This window comes from Rosa rugosa, chromosome 5 (assembly GCF_958449725.1).
Source record: "Rosa rugosa chromosome 5, drRosRugo1.1, whole genome shotgun sequence".
In the NCBI taxonomy this organism is placed as follows: Eukaryota; Viridiplantae; Streptophyta; class Magnoliopsida; order Rosales; family Rosaceae; genus Rosa; species Rosa rugosa.
In genome coordinates, this window is record NC_084824.1 from 46,013,019 (window position 1) to 46,034,084 (window position 21,066).

Sequence of the window (21,066 nt, forward strand, 5' to 3'; positions counted from 1 at the left end):
AAGCAGACAATGAAAACCCCCTCACTGATATAACTTGCTACCCACACAAAAAGCCAAGCAAGAAATCAAAATCAACCGCTTATTACCAAAACCCAAATTTGACGGTCTAAAACCCTCTTTTTCCGACCGACGAAGATGAACCGGATCGCGGCGAGGTCGGTGGCCGGAGCTCTGCGCCATGGCCGGAACTTCAACCGTTACATTTCTACGGCGCCGGTCGCTACAAGGACTTTGGACACCGTCGATTATCTGAACCGCCAGAACGCCACCGCTTTAGGCTCATTTTACTCCAGCAGGATGATGAGCTCGGTGACGCCGTCTGTCCAAACGCCGCCGCCTCCGGCGGAGAAGGATCAGAAGGAGAGCTCCGCCTCCGACGCCAAGAAAGACGCCGTCGTTTCACATTATTGGGGGATTAAGAGGCCAGAGATCAGAAGGGAGGACGGTTCTGAGTGGCCATGGAATTGCTTCATGGTCAGTACTAGTCAAACTGAGAATCTGATTTTTTTAAAAAAAATTTATATAATTTTTTGTGTATTTGTATTTTTAGTAATGTTGATTTTGGTTACGAATGTAGCCATGGGAGACTTATCAAGCAGATTTATCGATCGATCTGAGCAAGCACCATGTGCCGAAGACGTTTCTGGACAAAGTGGCGTACAGAACAGTCAAGCTTCTTCGAATTCCGACTGATATCTTCTTTCAGGTTTTGTGATCTTCTTGCTCTTTTGGCCCATTGAAATGGAAAAGGGTTTATGGTGACTGTTTGGGATTTAATTGTCTGATTATTTCATATTTTATGATTATAAAAGAGGAAAATAAAGAACGATCCTGCTTGGAGGTAATTACCAATTTACCATTATATTTGTGGTGAGATAGGATGATCAAGATTCAGGTTGTTGATCCAAGTTGGGACAAAGTCTCCGTACTTGATCAATATCACCACTTTTTGTTATTGTTATTGTTTTTCTAATTTTGTTTATGCCTATCGCTAATTTGATATTGGGGAATTCCTGTGGGAACTAAAAATTTTGCATTCATTACTTTTGTTTCGGGCAGTGATTTACGGTGTGTACTGATCATGATGTTCTTTGGGTTATATGTAAAAAGAGGTAAATGTAAAGTGTTTTGATTATCTGTAGGAACAGTATTGTGAGAAATAAAATGTGGATTGGGTTAGATGGGCAATAGATTCTATTTGAAAAAGTTTGATTTAGACAGAAAGCAGAGCATTGGCTTAGAAAAGAAAAAAATTAGAGAAAGCAGAGCATGACAGTTTAAGAATACTAGCTAGTTTAGGTTATTACTTTTCCTTACTTTTGGGTGCGGAATTTTACTGAGAGCTGTTGTTGTGAAGAAAAACAGTCTTGATGATGATGGTCAGTGAGATTACTAGTATCTCTTTTTTAATTTACAGAGAAATCTCTGTTTCTTATTGCTTATATGTCGTATAGTAAATGCATTACTGGCCTTTTAATTGGTTAGTCTGGATACTAGTTCAGCAGTCCTTCCTACAGAGAATCTCAAGAAATGTAACGAAGTCTATTCCTTCCTGGTTTTCAAGCTTGCTCATAAGAATTCTTTATGATTCTTCTGTAACACCCGAGAGCTTTCATGAGAAAAAACCAACTTGTCATGGTGGTCTGGTTGTTTTTATGAGTGTACAATTTATATACTCAAACTGCTATTTGTTATAGATGTCTTTCGTTGTTTCTCGGAAATTTAATCTGTTTAGTGGCTTCCTAAGTTTTTTGTGTGACAATATCTGTAGTCGATGATACTAGATTAGTCATTGTTGAAACCTACTTTACTCTTTCCAATATGATCTTAACTACAAAAATTTATGTTGTAGAGACGGTATGGATGCCGTGCAATGATGCTGGAAACTGTGGCAGCTGTCCCTGGTATGGTTGGAGGAATGCTGCTGCACTTAAGGTCTCTCCGAAAGTTCCAGCAGAGTGGTGGTTGGATCAAAGCCTTACTTGAAGAAGCAGAGAATGAGAGGATGCACTTGATGACAATGGTGGAACTCGTGAAGCCTGCATGGTACGAGAGGCTACTGGTTCTCACTGTGCAGGGAGTCTTCTTCAATGCCTTCTTTGTGCTCTATATGATTTCGCCCAAGCTAGCACACCGGGTTGTTGGATATCTAGAAGAGGAGGCTATTCACTCTTATACAGAGTACTTGAAGGATATTGATGGTGGCAAAATTGAAAATGTACCAGCTCCTGCTATAGCAATTGACTACTGGAGGCTGCCAAAAGATGCTACACTTAAGGATGTTATCACTGTGATTCGTGCAGATGAGGCTCACCATAGGGATGTCAACCATTTTGCATCTGTGAGTATCAAAGCTTTTCATAATTCCATGTTCTTTATTGTTCTACAAATTTATAACTGTCTCAGCGGTTCAAGAAAATAGTAATCACTATTCATCTGTGTTCTTTAAGTTTGAGCACAATGTGTATCCAAGTCTGCTTGTCTTACTGATTTTGGGTTCGTTGATCCATGTCTGTTTATGCAGGATATTCATTATCAGGGAAAGGAATTGAGAGAAGCCCCAGCTCCCGTTGGATATCACTAAGTCATCTCATCTGCCAAGAATTGAAGAGTTATGTTCATCTTATATAATCTGTGTCTTGTATATGCTTAAGTCTATGATCTATATACAGACATAGATTCTTTTCCAAATAGACATCTTAAGTTCTTAAATTGGTTTTGAATATTTGATAGATACATCATTTTAATGGCTCATATTATCAGGATTAGTTGGCTTCTTGGCTTTTCGTACATGTATCTTGAACAGAGGTCAAAGCTGTTCCAGCACTATTTTCTTTCCAAGTTAATGCTTCTCTATCAGTTATTGATGCATATTTCTATCCTTTGATCTCCTGAAAGGCATTTGGATGTAAAATGTCTTTCTTTGTTGCTGTGTTTGGTTCCATGAATGTAATCTGAAATTGGAAATTGCTTTGAAGTATCGAATGTTCATATGCAAGAAAGGAAAAGTTCAGTAGGCATTGAATGGCGGACTCTATTATATGAAATTGTATTATCTGTATACTTGATTAGCTTTCTGTTATGAATCTACTATGAATATTTAGAAGATATCCAATCATGGTGAATGGTGAATTGCATGTTTCAATCATTAGTTCTCTTAATAAAATTTGGGGCTAAATACTGTTTAGTACCCTGTGGTTTGTGCCCAACATCAATTCAGTCCCTCGCCTTTCAATTTCATCAAAAACATCCCTGCATTATCAAATCTCGTCAAATAGATCATTCCGTCATTCCTCCGTCAACTGCAGCCGTTAACTCGCTGACGTGGCGTGCCATATCAGCAAAAATGGGGCCCACATAGAAATCAAGTTACCAAAATGACCCTGGTATTAAAATAAGTTAATTTCATTCTCCATCATCATCACCACACTCCGGTTTCTTCTCTCCTTCCATTCGCTCTCAATTAACAAAGTCTCGACAAGATTTTGGGATTCAGTTCTCAATTCGGCAATCCAAGTTATGCAGATATGGACGGTCAGTCTCCAATAAGTTCAAGAAGCTCCCTCGCCAACCACTGGTGGCTGCGAGCTCCACAGTCTCCATAATATCCAGAAAATCAAACCAACAAACCAACATGAATATCAAACCAAATGGCTCAGTAATATCCAGAAAACCCAAAACGTCTGCAGTCTAACTTTGCATATCCAATTCTACAACTTCAACGATTCCAGATTCATCAAATCATTAATTTCTGCTCACTGTATCATGTCATGGTCGGAAATTGGTCAAGGAATACCAAAACCACCACAGTGAACAATGAACCACGGTGGTTCAGTAACTCCAAAATTCCAATTTCTGCTAATCTCCTCTGAACTTAAATTCAAGTATATAGCGAGGTAGAGCTCGGCAAGGGAAACAAGTTTGAACCTGAGTTGAAACCAAACGTTGCCGGAAAACATGGAAATTCACCGGAAAACTCAACCATCTTTTCCTCTTTGATTCTCTCTCCCAACTTGACAGATGGACAAGAAGGTACCATAGCTTCTTCACCTCGCCAAGACGAAGCTAGTGCCACCGGTCTAGCTTGCGGTAGTGGCCGGAGTGGAAAAATATGCCGGAAACCCTGAGAAGCTTTCGGGTTTGGTCCAGCCGTCGTAGCTGCTAGTTCGAAGAATGGAGGACCGGGCTCCGCTTCACTCCGCCGCGAGGAAGCTAACGGCGGCAGTGCAACTTCGACTTGGTCCCAGAAATCTGCGAGCTGTCCTCGCCGGAGCGGAGTCGTTTCAGAAATTGGGAGGGCGAGGTCGGCGTCGGCGTTTAGGGATTTGAGGATCGGAGGCAAAGCAAACGAGGATGATTTGGGTGGCTTTGCAAAAGAGGTCGCGCCGCGGACTGTAGGTGGGGAGCGGCAAAGGTGCATGGGCTGAGCGGCTATCTCCGAGCCTGAGCATAAATGAAGAAGAAGAGAAGAAAAGAAGGGAGAGAATGGCGAGGGAGTCAGAATAAGACATTAAAGAGCAAGGGTCATTTTGGTAACTTGATTTCTATGTGGGCCCCACTTTTGCTGACATGGCACGCCACGTCAGCGAGTTAACGGCTGCAGTTGACGGAGGAATGACGGAAGGATCTATTTGACGAGATTTGATAATGCAGGGGTGTTTTTGATGAAATTGAAAGACGAGGGACTGAATTGATGTTGGACACAAACCACAGGGTACTAAACAGTATTTAGCCCTAAAATTTGGGTGCGGCTATTGCCATTCTATCATTTTCTTAGTTTACCCCCCTACAAATATTTAAATTATTGAAAGACTATATTACTCAAGTGTAAAATGACTAATAAGCACACTAATTTTCTAAAATCTAAATATATAAGGATATCTAAATACATAACCAATTAATTAAATAAGTAAGTAGTTATTTGATAACATTAATCTTCATCTTCCCCACCCAAATTTAAATTTATTATTAATTTTTTTGTTTTTCTGTTGCATTCTCATCGTTAGTTCGTTATTCAATTCACAAAACCATTAGTGTTAACTTCAATTATTAAAATCTTTGCACACTGAAAGTAAAAATTTAAAACACGGACAAAAAAAAAATCAATCTCTTCTTCATTGCTCATAGTTGTTAAATTACTAATCTTTTGACACATATTGAACTAGACAAACATTGAAACTGAAAGAAAAAATTAAAAACATGTAAGAAAATCATATTATGATTTTATTAGGAAACTTTAATATATCTTAATTTTGTATTGGTACAAATTAAATGAGAGATTTAGAGCTCCCAAAAACTCGGAGCTCCGCATATCGAAATCTAGGGTTTCGTGCAGCAAAGCGGCGGCGACTGGTTCAATCATGGCCAACTAGAGGGCATCTTTAGATGTTGTTTCTTCTTTTGGTGTAGATGCGGGCGTGGCCTGTGGTGGTGATTACTCTCGAGTTGGGGCAAAGGCGAGGATGAGGCGGTGTCCGAAATTGGTTGGTGTGAGGCGGCGTTGAGTCGGGTTTCGTCTGCGGCGCTAGGCAAAGGCGGCTCAAGTGTCTGCTTCGGATCAGGGATCTCGTGACTTCGACGAGGTAGGAGCGCAGCGGAGCAGAAGGGCAGTAACCCAAGCTGGGCTCGGGCTCCGTTTCTTGTTTCCTCAGATGGCTAAAGGCCGCGGCCGACGCCGGAATGTTAACAGCTGATGCTTCTCTGGTGTTTCCCTACACCATGTCCTATGGATGTGTTAAAAGGTTTCATCACTCTCTTCATGAAACAAAAACTTATCTTTTTTTTTTTTTTTGAAAAGAACAAAAACTTATCTAATAAAGAGAGAATATTTGATTACAGAAGATTGATGTACAATTCATTTAAGCAATCTTAATAAAATCTTCATAACCCAATGGGCCGGGGAAGATTAAGAATTTTCTTATTTTGAAAAATAAATGATTTTTATTTGCTGTATGAAAACTAAATGGTTGATAGAGATTTGCGTATTTAAATCAAATTTGTATGGTTTGTAAGAAAACAGTGGCCTTAGAATCAAATTTTTTTTTTTTTTTTTGAAAGGTAGAATCAAATTTTTTAATGTGTTCAATTTGATAAAGGTTCTCGTTTTTAGAAAAAAATCTATATGGTATTCATTTTGTCATAATTTCATATTTGTTTGGAAAGTATGTTATTTTGGTTATTCAAAATATCACTAATTTTAATTTTATTTTTTTTTTGAATTAGAAGGTAAATTCATTAGATCAACAGCCAAAGGCTAAATTCTACAAGAACTTACATAGAAAATCCGAACTACCTACCTAAGTTAGAGCAGACCATTAAGATCTCTAGGACGCTCACATTTAAGCAAGGCTATCTAAGAATGAACAAACCTCGCCCTCTACGGAAATGAAATCATTCATCTAGCCCTCCTTTTCCAATCACACAATTGTGATACAAGAAAGAAAGTAGAAAAGTCATAGAAGATTCATAGAAATCCGTTCAAACTCACATAAGCTTATACCCGATAAAAGAAAGCTAAACAATCACTAACTAACGCCTTCCCTTTTGAGTTGGAGCCTTTATCCATAGACTGCTTTGCCAGATTGCTTTTCTTCTGAGACCTTTTCCTATCCTGCCCATGCTTGGAGGTCTTCTGCTTTTCCCCAGAAGGTAGCTTATTTTTGCTGCCAGCAGTTCTACCCTTTTTCCTCTTCATATGGCCAGAATTGGCCTCCTCCTGCACAACCGGAACCAAGCCAAGATTCTCCGGTTCCAAGTTAAGATGTCGCTTACCCACAGCCAAGCTCAACTTCAACTTCTTTGGAGACACAGTCAAACCATCCTCCCTACCTCAACGTTTCCCGGTAATCCTCTCTGGAATCATTGTCGTCTCTTGCAAGGTCTGCACCACCACATGCCGTTTCAATTTTGGAAACATAGTGTTCAGAGGTGGTTCACGAATCTGACTTGGCAATGAAGTCCGAAACACAAGAGTTGGGCCTTGGGTTGAAACCCTAGCCTTTATGGCCGCATTAACACCACTGCCACTAGCGGTACCAGAGTACGACGCTGTCGCGGTTTCATTCAATGGCAGCACTCCAATCTGCTTCGCCGGTACCATAGGCTGGGAACCCAAAACAGTTCGGTCAGCCTCCTCATCATTGTCCAATGCTGGTCTCGAACACGGCAAGCCAACATAAGTCACTAGGCCGCAGTTGGAACAACGACCAAAAAGTTTGTCGTACTTGAATCTGCACAAGAATTCAACCTCATCTTCCACCCAATACTGGCGTTTAAAAGGCAATGGCCCGTTTAGCAGTATCTCGACTAAAATCCGAAGCTTCCCAGCCTTCTTGCCATTCTTGTCGATCCTCTCCTGGAAGTCACCTAGCATATAGCTGATCATTGTCATGATTCGCTTAGACTGGAAAGCCGGTGGAATACCTTGGAGAGTGATCCAGTACGACGCCGTGACTAGAGAGACTTTCTCCACCGGCATGATGCCATCATAACAAGCGATAGCCATCGAAGCATGGTTGTAGCCCCACAGTGCGCTGTGCCAAATCTAGACCCTATCTGCAGGGTTCTACAGCGTGAAGAGCACCCTCTGTTCCTCAGCTTCCTCCACCTACAACGAAACATTGATCCCCCATGCATTGTGAAACATCCCCATAAAGGACCTGCTCTTATATTCTTGGGCTGTGAGGAGCTTCCCCACCAAGAAAACGTTCGATTGTCTCAATCTTTAGCCTTGTGTTGGATGCGGATCGATCTGTCTCTTACTTTCAGCGATGGCAAGTCAAGAGGCTAACCTAGCAACTTCCAACAACCCGCCAAAATCTGATGACCAGAATCACCCTTAGAACACCAGAAATGGTCCATCTGAGCTGTGGCATCTGTGAGCCTCAGGAAAAATTTAAGGAATTTAATACTAATTTTATTTCCCAATAAGTGATAACGACACTCGGGGAATTTTCGGAAAACTTTACGGTAGTGAATCTTCAATTTATTGACTCGAGTGTAAAGTACGCGTTACGACGAGTTTGCAGTAATTTTCGTGGAGTTTTTCGAACGTTGGAACTATTTATTCTGAATTATGGAAGTCTGGAAATTAAGGAAAAGTATTTTAATTAAAGGGAATTCAAGCGGTTAAATCTGGATCGTTGATCTCTACCACCGCTTCATCCCGACCGTCCTCTGAGTCTATGAGTATGATGAGATCAGATCAAATGGTTGAGATCACTCCAGAAATTTACTGACCCGTTTCTCGGACCCGCGAAGAAGACCTTACAATATCTCATCCGTCCGGCTATTTCCCGGCGGCGGACCACCAAGCGATAGGACCTTCTCGACGTCGCGACCAAGCCTATGGCTTGGATTTCCACTGATGAGCTCCAACGAAGTCAATTCCAGGTCAGAAAATTTCTGCGGTTCCGTCGGTTTTCTTGAGTTCTCGGAGTCGCCGATGATGACATGCAAGGTAAGGAAATTAGTCTTCTCGTTGAGCTCTACATTCTGATATAACTAATTTTCGATTTCGATCGGGTTTTGATGAATTGATATTTTGGGACATTGTTGACCGTCATCGAGGTTGCTTTGCACGAAGGCGACTTGGAGCTCCTTGATACTGTTCGTGTCCTAGTGCGAGTATTGAGGATCGGTCATGTTGAAAATGTGTTGAATTAAATCAAAGGTAAGCTTCTGGGTTGTGGTGAATTCAAGTCGGGTTTGAGCTTTGGTAATTGAATTCCACTTTTATCTTGGAAATTAAGGTGCAGCAGAGGGCCTTGTTCAAAAGGAAAATACAACAACAAGAGTACCCAGTTAGGAAAAGAGATAACTTCATTCATTTATCCATGGCCAGAAGGCACGTACATCAAATGTTGTCTTACACCAAAGTCATAAATGGTATAAGCTACCCAACAAAGGACATATGACCCTCATTGCTAACACATGCGCTCACTTATTGAGCCTACATACAAGAGATCAACTCCTCACTACAAGCCTCTCTTTGAAAAGTAAACCTAGTCGCCTAGAGACCTCAATTGGTGTACAACTAGAGAGAACTAAGAAGCAATTCATAAAAAAATCAATTTCAAGTACTAGGAGACCCGGGAACCAAAAGCTTCCCATTGCCCAAATCTCGAGAATCCTCCGTCGTTACTACTCAAGAGGATTTGCTAGAGGCACGAAAGTGCGTAGTTTCCCTAACAAAATTAGAGAGTAATACTAACCTAGGATTCCATAACTTAAAGTAAAGTAAACTTGAAAAAAATACAAGGCAGGGCCCAACAGAACCCCAACCCAAGTTGCAGCCCAGAAAGACCCACAACCAATGCCCAAACCCAGAAGATCAGACCAGAAGATGGGTCGTACCCACCCCTCCCGGCCCAAGCCGCAGACTGCCTCTCCGCGCCTCCACCTCCGCCTCCCAAACAGTGGCGTTGAACCTGCAGCACGATCCATCGCCGCCTGACCAATGGGGAGTGACCGCGATCCCGATCCACACCAAACCGCCTCTGCCTGAGTCGAAACCAACGTCCGATCACCAACGTCATCCAAACCACCATCAAACCCAGCCGGTCGGCCGCTACCACCACCAGACGTCGCCTCCGCCCCTGCAAGGACTCCAGCCCACTCCGATCCCGTCCCATTGCCACGACGCATCCACCACCTGCAACAGGGAGAGAGTCGGTAGACCACCCACCGATCTCAACCTCCGAGTCGGAAGCACACCTCCGAAACTAAACTACTCGTCCGGCCACCCCAACGTGCGCCGGCTAGGCCAAAGGCCGTCACATACGCCGGAGCGCAGCCGGACAGGCACCTGCGCAGCCAACGGCGTTCTAGAGAAGGGGTTCCTCTAGGGTTTCGAGAGAAAAGTTAGGCGTTTTAACAAGAGTACCCAGTTGGTATCAGATTGAATGAAGGTAAGAAATTGCCTTGGTTCAAATCGATATTGTTGAGTGACGTATCTGTGTGGAATGTTTGAATTGATTGCAAAGAAAGGGAATAAGAAATTGAAGGGTGTATATGAAAGTTTTGAGCCTGTTGGTCTGACTTTTGCTGTGCACTGAATATGTGATTAGCTTGGTATAGTTATTGCCCTTTATTTACTAATAAGTTAAGGCCATTAGAAAGAAGTGAATTGAGTTAGAGTTCATGGTCAATGGAACTAACGTACTGGTATTGGAAGTAATGGTTTGTACTAAGCCATATACTCATAGTTCACCAGATAAATAAGTTCAGGGAATAATGGTTGGGTTGATTGTGAAATTGGTATATATGCTAGTATCCGGTATACTTGGTTTTCAATTAAATGTGGCATTGGACGCAAGTGCTAAGTATATGTGTATACTTTGTGTGATGGTGAATTTGATTATGATTCTCCATTGTGGTGGGATCGATGAATTTGATATCAAGTTTTTGGAACTATGCCAAGAGAATGGTCAGGTTGGGGATCCATAGTAATTCAAGTGTGATTACTAAGTGATGTAATGATAAGTGATTATTGTCAAGGTACTAAACTGTGGGAAGTGATTAAAAAGAGAAAATGGTTGGTTGCCTAAGGTATTTGAAGGCGTTGTCGCACATAACAAGAAAATGAGTTCATATTTGGAATTATTTAGTCAACTGGGCTTGATAATATTTGTCCAGTGTTATCGAATATTTATATATTACCACTTGAAATATTGTCGAACTTAGGGACTCCAGTTACCTGGAATGCGAATTTACTCAGAAAACAAACTATCGTGGTGTTGGCCTTAATCAGCAAATAGAGTCAAAGCATCGGAAATCCAGATAGGAGATTCTCGACTTGCCTCAGTTAGTGGTTTTCTATTTTACAATGTGTATGGATGAGTCGTTTTATTTTAAGTTGAAAGATACAATAGTCCACCTAACTATACTAGCAAATGAGTATGTTGTGGTGGCTTGAGAGCAAATGGTGGCATTGACTTCCTTGGGTTCGATCCCCTTAACCTTCAGAGGGTTAGCTACACTGGTCGAATGGTACTTTCAATCGCAATAACGACCCAGTTTCGTGTGTGTAGCTAGGTAGTGGAAGCTCTCGCTACGCTTACCTAGTTATTATATTATTTGAGGTAAGGTCGTGTAGTAGGTTTATGGGTCTAGCAATCAGGTTTGTCTTTCGGACCTTGGTGCACTAGCTAGTGTTAGATTTCAGAAAGAAAAGTTTTCTTATAAACGATTTTCACTACTCGCCGGCACCTATGTTTAAGTTAGTTTTCAAACCTAGCTGGGTAAAGTCTTGTTGAGCAGTAGCTGGGTAAAGTCTTGTTGAGCAGTGAGGACGATAGCTCACTCCTACAACAGTTTGTGGATGCAGGTACTGTGTACAAAGACGAGACAGCTGACGAACATTGTGTGACCTTGTTACTTTCTTTTTAAAATTGTGTCATTGACGGAGTTTGTTCCACCTGACAGGTTTTCCATTCTCTCTAGCCTTACATAACTCACTTGACGAGTTTGATTTGTTCGTAATGTATTTCTTATAGACTCTCGAACTTTTTGACTGTGAACCTAACCACTATTTGAAAAAGTTCTTTTTTCGATTTTGAAATTCCTTGTGTGTACGTGAAAAATATTTTAAACATTCCAAAAAGCTTTTCACCTCATTTTAAATGTATAAATAAAGCTTCCGCATTCACTTTCCTTAAATTAGATTATCAAAGTATTCAAAAGTTTATTTCTTTAGCCTTGTGGCTTTTAGGAACCGAGTTAAGAATAACTTAGCTTGATTTCTGTTCGCGGCACTGTAATGACTTCAATTTGGTGAGGTACAAATGGGGCGTTATAGCATCAGTCCAAGCTGCAGACCCTTACCATGTGAAACCACAATGGACAATCCCTCAATACCTATCTTCCTACAACTTCCACCCATGAACTCTGAAGATGGGGAGCCTCCACAAGGCGCAATGTGTGAAGATGCCTCCGAGAAGGAAAATTTGAAAACAAAATTTGAAACCAAGTTCCGATTAGTGCAAGAGAAAGTCGATGAAGGTGAGCCCTATCACCATCATCCCAGAGAAGTTGAGACGTGCCTTTAGATGCAACATGTTCTTGTTGAAGTCATTGACCCTTTTGTAGTCAAGTAAGCAAATTTCATTCCACTGAACGGTCAGTTATGGAAAGTGTCATGAATGTTCCTAAAATGTCCATTAAGAGCATCCCACAGTTCTTTGGGTGTCTTCAACTGAAGGTACTCTCAGCGTAGGCTAAGATCAATATGTCGCCTTAGAATCATTAAGGCATTTGCTTTCACCTTGTCAGACGGTCCATCGTCTTTGGGGTCGGTGGGAGTTTTGATGGTGGCAGTGTAGTCTTTTGCCACAAAGGCAGTTTCCACATCGGAAACCCAACGATGGTACTCAAGTCCTTCTGAGTCCAAAATGTCAAATTCAGGTCGAGTTGGATCAGCTATCTACATAAACAAGAGAGAAGATATATAAATTACGCAGTCATAAAGACATCCACGTGAATTATTTTATAAGAATATGAATTAGATTTCAAGACCAACATTCGTAATGGTCACATTTTTTTCAATGCTATGTGAAAATGCTTTATCACGGTAAATGTGTATGGTATGTATAATGCGCATGAATTTTCATTATCATGGCGAAATGCAATTTATATATAGCATATTAAATAAGAAATAACTATAGCATATTTAATAATGAATAAGACATAGCATATAAAGGCATGCATCGGAAAAACTATATAAGCGTAAATGAAATAAAACATGCTCAAAATTTCAGAAATAATATATACCAAAATATATATGGCATGCTCAAAATAAAATATAGACAATAACATAATAAAAAGGCATGCGTAGGCATCATTATATAAGTGTACATAAAATAAAAACATGATCAAAATTTCATAAATAATAAAAACATAAGCAATAAAATATAAGGCATGTTTAAAAAATAGTAAACATAAATAAAATTCACATGCTTTAGATTTCACGAATATATATAACACATATAATAAAATATATGAAAAGTGGAATATAAAATAAAAAAAAACTATATATAAAATATAAAAAAAAATATACTTGGTTTCGAGAAAACAAAACAATCCTAACGCACGGGCGTATTGATGCAGGCGTGCGTAGCGATGTTTTTGGGCTGGAGAAAACTAAGCCGCTTCCTGTCTCTTTTCAGCAGTGGACCACATGGCCTGATTCTCTTTTTTTTCTTGCTGAGCCGCTAGGTATGTTTTTTTTTTCTTTCTTTTGTTTCTGCTGGGCCGCTTCACCACTCAGGGCCCATTTTTTTTTTCTCTGGCCAGGGATTCCCTTTTTTTTTTGTTTTTTTTTTATTGGGCCGGGTCACCCTTTTTTTTTTCTTTTTTTTTTTTTTTCTTTTCTCTTTTTTTTTTTTTTTTTTTTTTTTTTTTTCTCTGGTTTGCAGGTAGCTGGCTGGTGTCCGGCGGCGGGATTTGGCCTTCTCAGGTGGTGGAGCGCTAGTGGATGTTGGCCGAACGAGGGACGTGGTGGAGGAAGACGAACTGGAGAGGGAGGCCGATCGTGGAGGATTTGGCGGCCGGAAGAAGGATGAGGCCAAAAGAAGGAATTGGACGAGGCCGGTCTGTGGGGCTTGGCGGCCGAAAGAAAGGCTGGGCAGCCGCAGATCCCCGTGGGATCATATATATAGACTAATCACAATGTAAAAGCTGAAGGACAGAAGAGGGGAACTGACTACAATCTATACTATTATACTAGCAATCCACACACGCAATGCGTGTGAAACAAATATGTGATCTTTAGTCGGTTGTAGAAATAATAATTCTTCTCATAAATATAGTACCATGATAAAAACAATAAAAACAAGGACTAAATACTGTTTAGTCCTTGAGCTTTTGACCATAAAACACTTCAATCCCTGACCTTCTAATTTCACACGTTTAGTCCCTGTACTTCAAAATTTCAGACCAATAGGTCCTTGCTGTCTAAAAGTCGCAACGAAATGTCTATTATGCCCTCAGTTCTTTTTTTTTTTATAATAAATTTATTCCTTTCTCTTTTTTTATTTATTATTTTTTCTTTATTTTATTTATTCTTTTTTTTTTCAAACAGAAAGAAAGAAAGGAAAAAAAAACAGAAAAAAATAAACAGAAAGAAAGAAAGGGAAAAAAAAATCCTTTTCCAAAAAAAATAAAATAATTAATTAATTTTAAAAAAAAGAACTGAGGGCATAATAGACATTTCGCCACGACTTTTAGACAGCAAGGACCTATTGGTTTGAAATTTTGAAGTACAGGGACTAAACGTGTGAAATTAGAAGGTCAGGGACTGAAGTATTTTATGGTCAAAAGCTCAAGGACTAAACAGTATTTAGTCCTAAAAACAATTACTAATTTGATAACAATATTATTACTGTTTCAGATTGAAAAGAAAAAAAAATCAAATTATATTAGTGTTTCAAATGGATGATACACATCCCTGGTAGCAGAAATTGACGCAGTGAAATCAGAATTTGTGGAGCATGCTTCATGCAGTTTAAAAGCCAAGTCTATATAAACATTGCCAAAAATAAAGAAAACTAATAAAAGTCAAGTCCCAGACATGAAATACAGTCAATGTATTCTCACCTTTGAAAACTATGAGAAGTTGAGAACTCTTCAGTGCAAAGTGAGACTTCTGGATCTTTGATCTGAAAGTAGTGTCCTATTGTTTCATGGTTAGCCCTTAGCTGCAAGACAATGACATCATAAAGAGAAAAAAAAATAAAGAAGAAAATTCAGCAATGGCTAGTGTCATTGATTCAAGTTTCAGACAAAAGTATAGATAGAGAGAAAACACACTGCACAAAAACCTGGGAAGCAAGCTTTGCAGATGCAGATGCAGATGCGAACAAAAACAATGGGCATATATTCTCAATTCCCTCTCCTGTAGAACCTATTGAACATTAAAAAGCCTTCTCAGTTTCAACAAAATCAACAACGAATTAGCTAGATATCTAGAAAATTAAAGGAAAATTCATTAAGATAAGAAGCTATGCAGTTGGAGTCGTTGTAAATTTGAGCAAAGAGTTATTTATGGCTGATTTAATGAAAATGGGATGGTGTTGGTACCCAGCGGTTCCTGAACGGTTACCGAACGTGGGTGAAATTGCTTGGACGTGGTGGTGTTGGAGGCAAGAGTTCTTTGAGTGGTTTTTTTATTTTATTTTAGTTTTCTATTTTTTCTTCTATTTTGTGTTTTATATTTGTACCCCAACAGATTAAATGTTCTTCAATGTTTTATAATATTATAGGGTTATTTATGTCAAAAATTTCAATTTTGGCTAACAAACCTTGTTCTCTTAATAATAATATAGATATGTAAAAGTAAATGAGAATTGGTTTACTCATTTCATTTCATAGTCCCTTTATATAGAGATAAAATTACAACGGAAATATCAATTACAATAATTATATTAAATGCTGATTAAGCTGTGATTGCAATTCCTTGATTCATTTTTCGTCAGTTATTTTGACGAAGGCACATAATTTGTTTTTCCTTTAACACCATATTCAACATAATGTGATTTGGTATCCGTAATCGAGACGCCCACAGTAAAGGACAAATTAAAACTCTGACATTCCAAACCAACCAAAACCACCGAACCCACCGTAAAGGACTAAAGGCTCCTTCCTAGAGGACGGGGGACTTCATAATTTCATATGCACATGTTATTGTCTTATCCTTATAGGATCTCGTGCCCTTGAAAAGGGTAAGTCGCTGGAGGGGAGAAACCAAGTGCATGCGTTCGCATATAAGCTCTCTCACACGACGCGACGTCCCAACTTGCTCGCTCCATGCCAACTGCACACGTCTGCATCCTTTATACGTGGCAAGCGGACAATGTTCCAACCTCTCAAAACACGAACACGGACGCAATCAAGTCCAGGTTCCTTCCTTCGTCCCTTTCCTACCATTCCACACGAAAAAACAAACTCTCAGATTATATTAACGACTCCCTCTCTCTCAAACAGCGAGCTCCATTATAGCTCTCAGATCATTGCAGTTTCTGGGTTTCAAGCATTTCAAGAAGAAGAAGATGAAGGGTCCGAGAAAAGGAGGTGAGGTTTCTCAAGACCCTCCTCCATACCATGTTCTTCACAAATTGCCTCCTGGTGATAGCCCTTATGTTCGAGCCAAACACGTCCAGGTCTTAATCGACTGACCCTCCTAGATTATATGCATATTGATCTCCATGTATGTATGTGCTTCGTGATGTTACATTCTGATTGGTTTAATGTCTAGTTGATGAACCTCCATTCATCCAAGTAGTTTTGATGGTTCTGTTCTGTTTTTTTCTTTCAGATTAGTAAGATGTTTTTTTTTTTTTTTTTTTTTTACTTGATCGTATGTTTGTAAATTGGGAAAGTTCTTTTATTTTTATTTTTTATTATCTGAGATGATGTGATTATTGCAGATGGTCATTGGTCAGTAATGAGTGTTAATTCTGAGGGAATCTATCGTAGGAAACAGGGTAAATTTGGAAGTTTTGTAATGAAAAAAGAAGGCTGAACAATACCCTAAACCCTGTTTGGTTGATTCCTTCAGAAGCCATGAGAGAATGAAAATTGAATTGATCTCGGGCCTTTAGATTCATCAGAAGTTCAGAACTGTTTGTAACTAAAATTTTCTGTTTTCAAGTATTGTTTCTTCTGTTGAAGTTGATGATATATCCATAACCAGTTTAAGGATGTCATAATTGCAATTTTGCAAAGAGTAGGGCCTCTTTCTCAGTTGTTACCAGTGTCTGGGCCTAAATTGCAAAAACTTATTGATGTCTCATTGCGCTGTTTCGTATCGGTTTTGCATGTCTTGTTTGGGATATAGATAGGGACATAGCTACTTGGATGGTTTATGACTTTGCTAAGCATTTGATCATTTTAATGTACGTTTAGATCAAGTAGTGGAGATAGAGTTACTTATTTACAGACAAGCATGTTAACTATATACACAATGAAGAATGCTTGGAAATGCCTGCAGGTGTGGCCTGTTGAAGTTCAGTTTGTAGAAATTGCAATACAACTGATATGTCAATGTTGGGAGTGCGACAATCTTTCATATTGATTATCGGAGAATTGTCCTGATAGTGAATGTCATTTACACATAATCAAAATGTGCATCATGTATAAAATTCTTAAGTGTTTTGTGGAGTCTGTGATGGTGGCCGATAGTGTAATTAGTTATTGTTTGATTGTCTTCTACATGTGGTGGTTATTTCATCTCTTGGTTTAGTTTGATAGTTGTTAATGCTGCTTTGCTGACTTCTTCTCTGTGCAAATGCAGTTAGTTGAGAAGGATCCAGAAGCCGCAATAGTATTGTTTTGGAAGGCGATCAATGCCGGAGACAGGGTGGATAGTGCCCTAAAGGACATGGCAATAGTCATGAAGCAGCAAGACAGAGCAGATGAAGCAATTGAAGCAATAATGTCATTCAGGGATCGCTGCTCCAAGCAGGCACAGGAATCCCTAGATAACGTACTAATTGACTTGTACAAGGTATTAAACAAATAAATAGGCACTTTAATTTCCAAGGCTTGAAAATTGATATCCTTGTTTGAAAAGAGGATATGGATACATCAACTTGCAATTAGGGTGTTGTGTTTTGCATCTGATATTTAGCATCGGATAATTGTGTCTATTTTCGAAAACAGGATATGCTGTGCTTCTTTTGGCATTTGGTTCTGACGGTGTTTAATAACTTGTCAGAAATGTGGGAGAATGGAGGAGCAAATAGAGCTATTGAAGCAGAAGCTTCGAATGATTTACCAAGGAGAGGCCTTCAATGGTAAGCTTACCAAGACAGCACGCTCTCATGGAAGGAAGTTCCAGGTCACCATCAAGCAAGAGACCTCCAGGATACTGGTACTAAGTTAAACTAATCACTTCTTTCTTCACAAGTATTAAATACAGTTTGTATAGTCTTTTTAAAGTTTTACCCTTCTTATGCAGCAGAATTTGACTTTGATTAATGAAGAAAAATAAAATCACACGACTCTTAGCTAAAAACATAAAACATGTAAAATTTTAGAGAAAATTTAATTTTACCTCCCTGATCTTTTCCAAGGGTGTTCAGTGTGTTCGGTACTTGCTATTTAATCTTCGCACAAATTATATAAAACAAACAGAATTATCTACTTGCTTATGGAGCATCAGTTGCTCCTCAAGAGCTTCATCGTCTAAATAAATTCCCTGTGTGTGGCAGATGATTCTCATCTTCTCGTAGAATAGTTAACAAACCTTCTTTCATATTTGAAGTAAACTACAAATAAAGTTATAACCATGATGATTACTGGCCATGAGATTCCCCTTTAAGTTGATGAAATAGTTAATACAATGGCTGTTATCTTATGCAAGAACACGCTGAACGAGCTTCGCAGATACTTACCCATAAATCACCACTTAAGATACTATACATAAGGGCAGCAGATTTCAAAGCTATTCACAATCCTTTTCTTCATTTATTACCTGAATAAAAAGCCATTCAATAAGAAGCTTCTAGATAAAAGGGCTTTCAGAGGGTACATGGTGTCCTTGTACCAATCAATACCATCAATTACTTGCACATATTCGGTGGCACAAATGATTTGCCTTGTCGCCGTGCTCTGACACTATGAATCTGTGAGCAGGGGAACTTAGGTTGGGCCTACATGCAACAAGGGAACCATGTGGCAGCAGAAGTGGTATATCACAAAGCTCAAATCATCGATCCAGATGCCAACAAGGCCTGTAACTTATGCCTCTGCCTGATCAGGCAAGCCCGGTATGCAGAGGCACGGTCAGTTCTTGATGAAGTGTTGCAGGGTAAGCTTTCAGGATCAAGTGAGGACAAGTCGAAAAAACGCGCTGCGGAACTGTTGCAGGAGCTAAAGCATTGCCAGCCTGTAGTCTTGTCATCCAATAATTCGTTAGGTTTAAATATAGAAGATGCTTTTCTGGAGGGGCTTGACCAGTTGGTGAAGCACTGGACCCCTTTAAGATCAAGAAGACTTCCCATCTTTGAAGAGATTTCTCCGCATAGGGATCAGTTAGCGTGCTGATCTTTATTGTTGCTTGCCTCCCCTTAATAAACTATATGATAGCGATCACAATCACTTGGATATATGGCTGTATAACACCCGTTTAATCAAAGATAAATGCTGGAGTGTCTGAAATGAGGCATGATGAGATTGTTAGCTTGTTAAGCATTGTTGACTCCGTTAATTTCTCAACAATGATCGTCTACTATGACTCAAAATGGGTTACAACAATCAAAATAACTCAGGGACCGCTATAGAAGCATAATTTTCGAGCCAATCTGCAATACGCTCCTTCACTTGTAATTTAACTAGGGTCTGTACGCTCAATTAACAAGGTAAATTCTATATTGGAAGATAGGTTATCAATTTTCAACGTATTTTTTTACCGAAAGCCAACTATCCCTATCCCAACACATTTCTGAGAAGGTTTAACTTTTTAAGGAACTCAATTCGAGTATATGAGGTGATTGTCTGACACTTTGTTAAACAACAATTAGCATAACTTGGAGCATATTATTGCACTGATATTGTCTTAACTCAATAGTTGGTTAGATGTTTAGTTTTAATTCAGAAAGTCTCGATAAAATTGAGAGTAAGCCATCCACTCTCCAATATTACATTGTAAGCTTTTGCCTTTAAACAAAAACAAAAATACTAGAAGCTTGAGCATAGGCATAAGGGATCCGTGGAAATGTTTCAAGATTTTGTTTACAGATTGAAACTTTTAAACATTAGATCTGTATAACTTTAGAGATGGTCTCGAGAATTAATTTTGAGAGTAAATTTTACAATCCACACTTCATATATACTGTTATACTTTCAAGGATTGTTTGTTCGGATGTGATATGATTGAGTATTTAATTGTTTCTCTCTTCACTCTATAATGACCAAATCAAAATTATGATTAATAAAAAATTAAGAGATATTAGTACTAATGTACTATGCTAGCTGAAGTTCTGCTTTTATATATAGGTCATGCACAATAGGTTGTACTGACTTGTAGTACAATTATATTGTAGTACAATAGGGTTGTATATATACCCCTAACACACTTGCCCAATTCTTACTATGTACTTTTGTTGATAATGATCCTCTTTCTTTTATTGCTTCAATCTTTCGATAACATGCCAGAGATAACCTTGCATATTTGTATGAGTCAAACAGAACAAAGAGATTGGGATTTTCTGATACTCATATATTTCTCATCTCCCGAATTGGAGTATATATACAGAAGTTACAGAGTTCTACTAGGAAACTAATTACAATAATTACAACGTGATATTCTCTCCTTAATTACATAAATATTCTCTCCTTGATTACACAATCTTAATCAATCCACAGTTACCACGATGAATGGGATACCAATCCCATGACTCACGCTAACACTCCCCCTCAAGTTGGAGCATACAGATCACGGATGCCCAACTTGTCAAGTGAGTCATAAAATGCCTTGCTAGATATTGCCTTTGTAAGAATGTCTGCCAACTGCTCTTCAGTAGGTACAAAAGGAAATGAAATAATTTGACCATCCAACTTTTCCTTAATGAAATGTCTATCAACCTCCACATGCTTCGTTCTGTCATGCTGAATCGGATTATGAGCAATTTTAACAGCAGCTTTATTATCACAATATAGAGGCATCGCCTTCTTCTGTTTGAACCCCAAATCTCTCATCAAGTTCCTCAACCACAACGTCTCACAAACTCCACGAGCCATTCCTCTATACTCTGCTTCAGCACTAGGATGGGCTACCACCTTTTTCTTCTTGCTTTTCCAAGTAACCAAATTACCACCCACAAACGTAAAGTAGCCTGAAGTAGACCTTCGATCAGTAATACAACCTGCCCAGTCTGCATCTGTATACCCACAAACATCCAAGTGTCTATGCTAGGAGAACACCAACCCTCTACCTGGAGCAGACTTTAAGTAGCTCAAGATTCGAATTACAGCATTCATATGAGCTTCACTAGGATTATGCATAAATTGACTCACAACACTAACTGCATAAGCCAAATCTGGTCTAGTGTGTGACAAATAAATCAATCT

General features: G+C 39.2%; 2 protein-coding genes across 2 annotated transcripts; both read left to right on the plus strand.

Moving 5' to 3' along the window:
• Positions 1-15: 15 nt before the first annotated feature.
• Positions 16-2,882, plus strand: LOC133710456 (ubiquinol oxidase, mitochondrial-like). The gene is made up of 4 exons (XM_062136522.1): positions 16-474; positions 578-706; positions 1,853-2,341; positions 2,525-2,882. Exons 1-4 carry the CDS (start codon positions 136-138, stop codon positions 2,582-2,584), a joined length of 1,017 nt encoding a protein of 338 aa, XP_061992506.1. The 5' UTR covers positions 16-135; the 3' UTR covers positions 2,585-2,882.
• Positions 2,883-15,938: 13,056 nt separating this feature from the next.
• Positions 15,939-19,185, plus strand: LOC133710594 (protein SULFUR DEFICIENCY-INDUCED 2). Its single transcript, XM_062136702.1, has 4 exons — positions 15,939-16,154; positions 17,288-17,500; positions 17,711-17,866; positions 18,631-19,185. The coding sequence occupies exons 1-4, from the start codon at positions 16,044-16,046 to the stop codon at positions 19,039-19,041; spliced, it is 891 nt and encodes a 296-aa protein (XP_061992686.1). The 5' UTR covers positions 15,939-16,043; the 3' UTR covers positions 19,042-19,185.
• Positions 19,186-21,066: the final 1,881 nt, after the last annotated feature.

Coding starts and splice junctions, on each gene's coding strand:
- LOC133710594 (XM_062136702.1), top strand. CDS start 16,044: ATGAAGGGTCCGAGAAAAGGAGGTGAGGTTTCTCAAGACCCTCCTCCA. Junction 16,155..17,287: donor TTCGAGCCAAACACGTCCAG/GTCTTAATCGAC, acceptor GTGCAAATGCAG/TTAGTTGAGAAGGATCCAGA. Junction 17,501..17,710: donor TACTAATTGACTTGTACAAG/GTATTAAACAAA, acceptor ATAACTTGTCAG/AAATGTGGGAGAATGGAGGA.
- LOC133710456 (XM_062136522.1), top strand. CDS start 136: ATGAACCGGATCGCGGCGAGGTCGGTGGCCGGAGCTCTGCGCCATGGC. Junction 475..577: donor GGCCATGGAATTGCTTCATG/GTCAGTACTAGT, acceptor TTACGAATGTAG/CCATGGGAGACTTATCAAGC. Junction 707..1,852: donor CGACTGATATCTTCTTTCAG/GTTTTGTGATCT, acceptor TTTATGTTGTAG/AGACGGTATGGATGCCGTGC.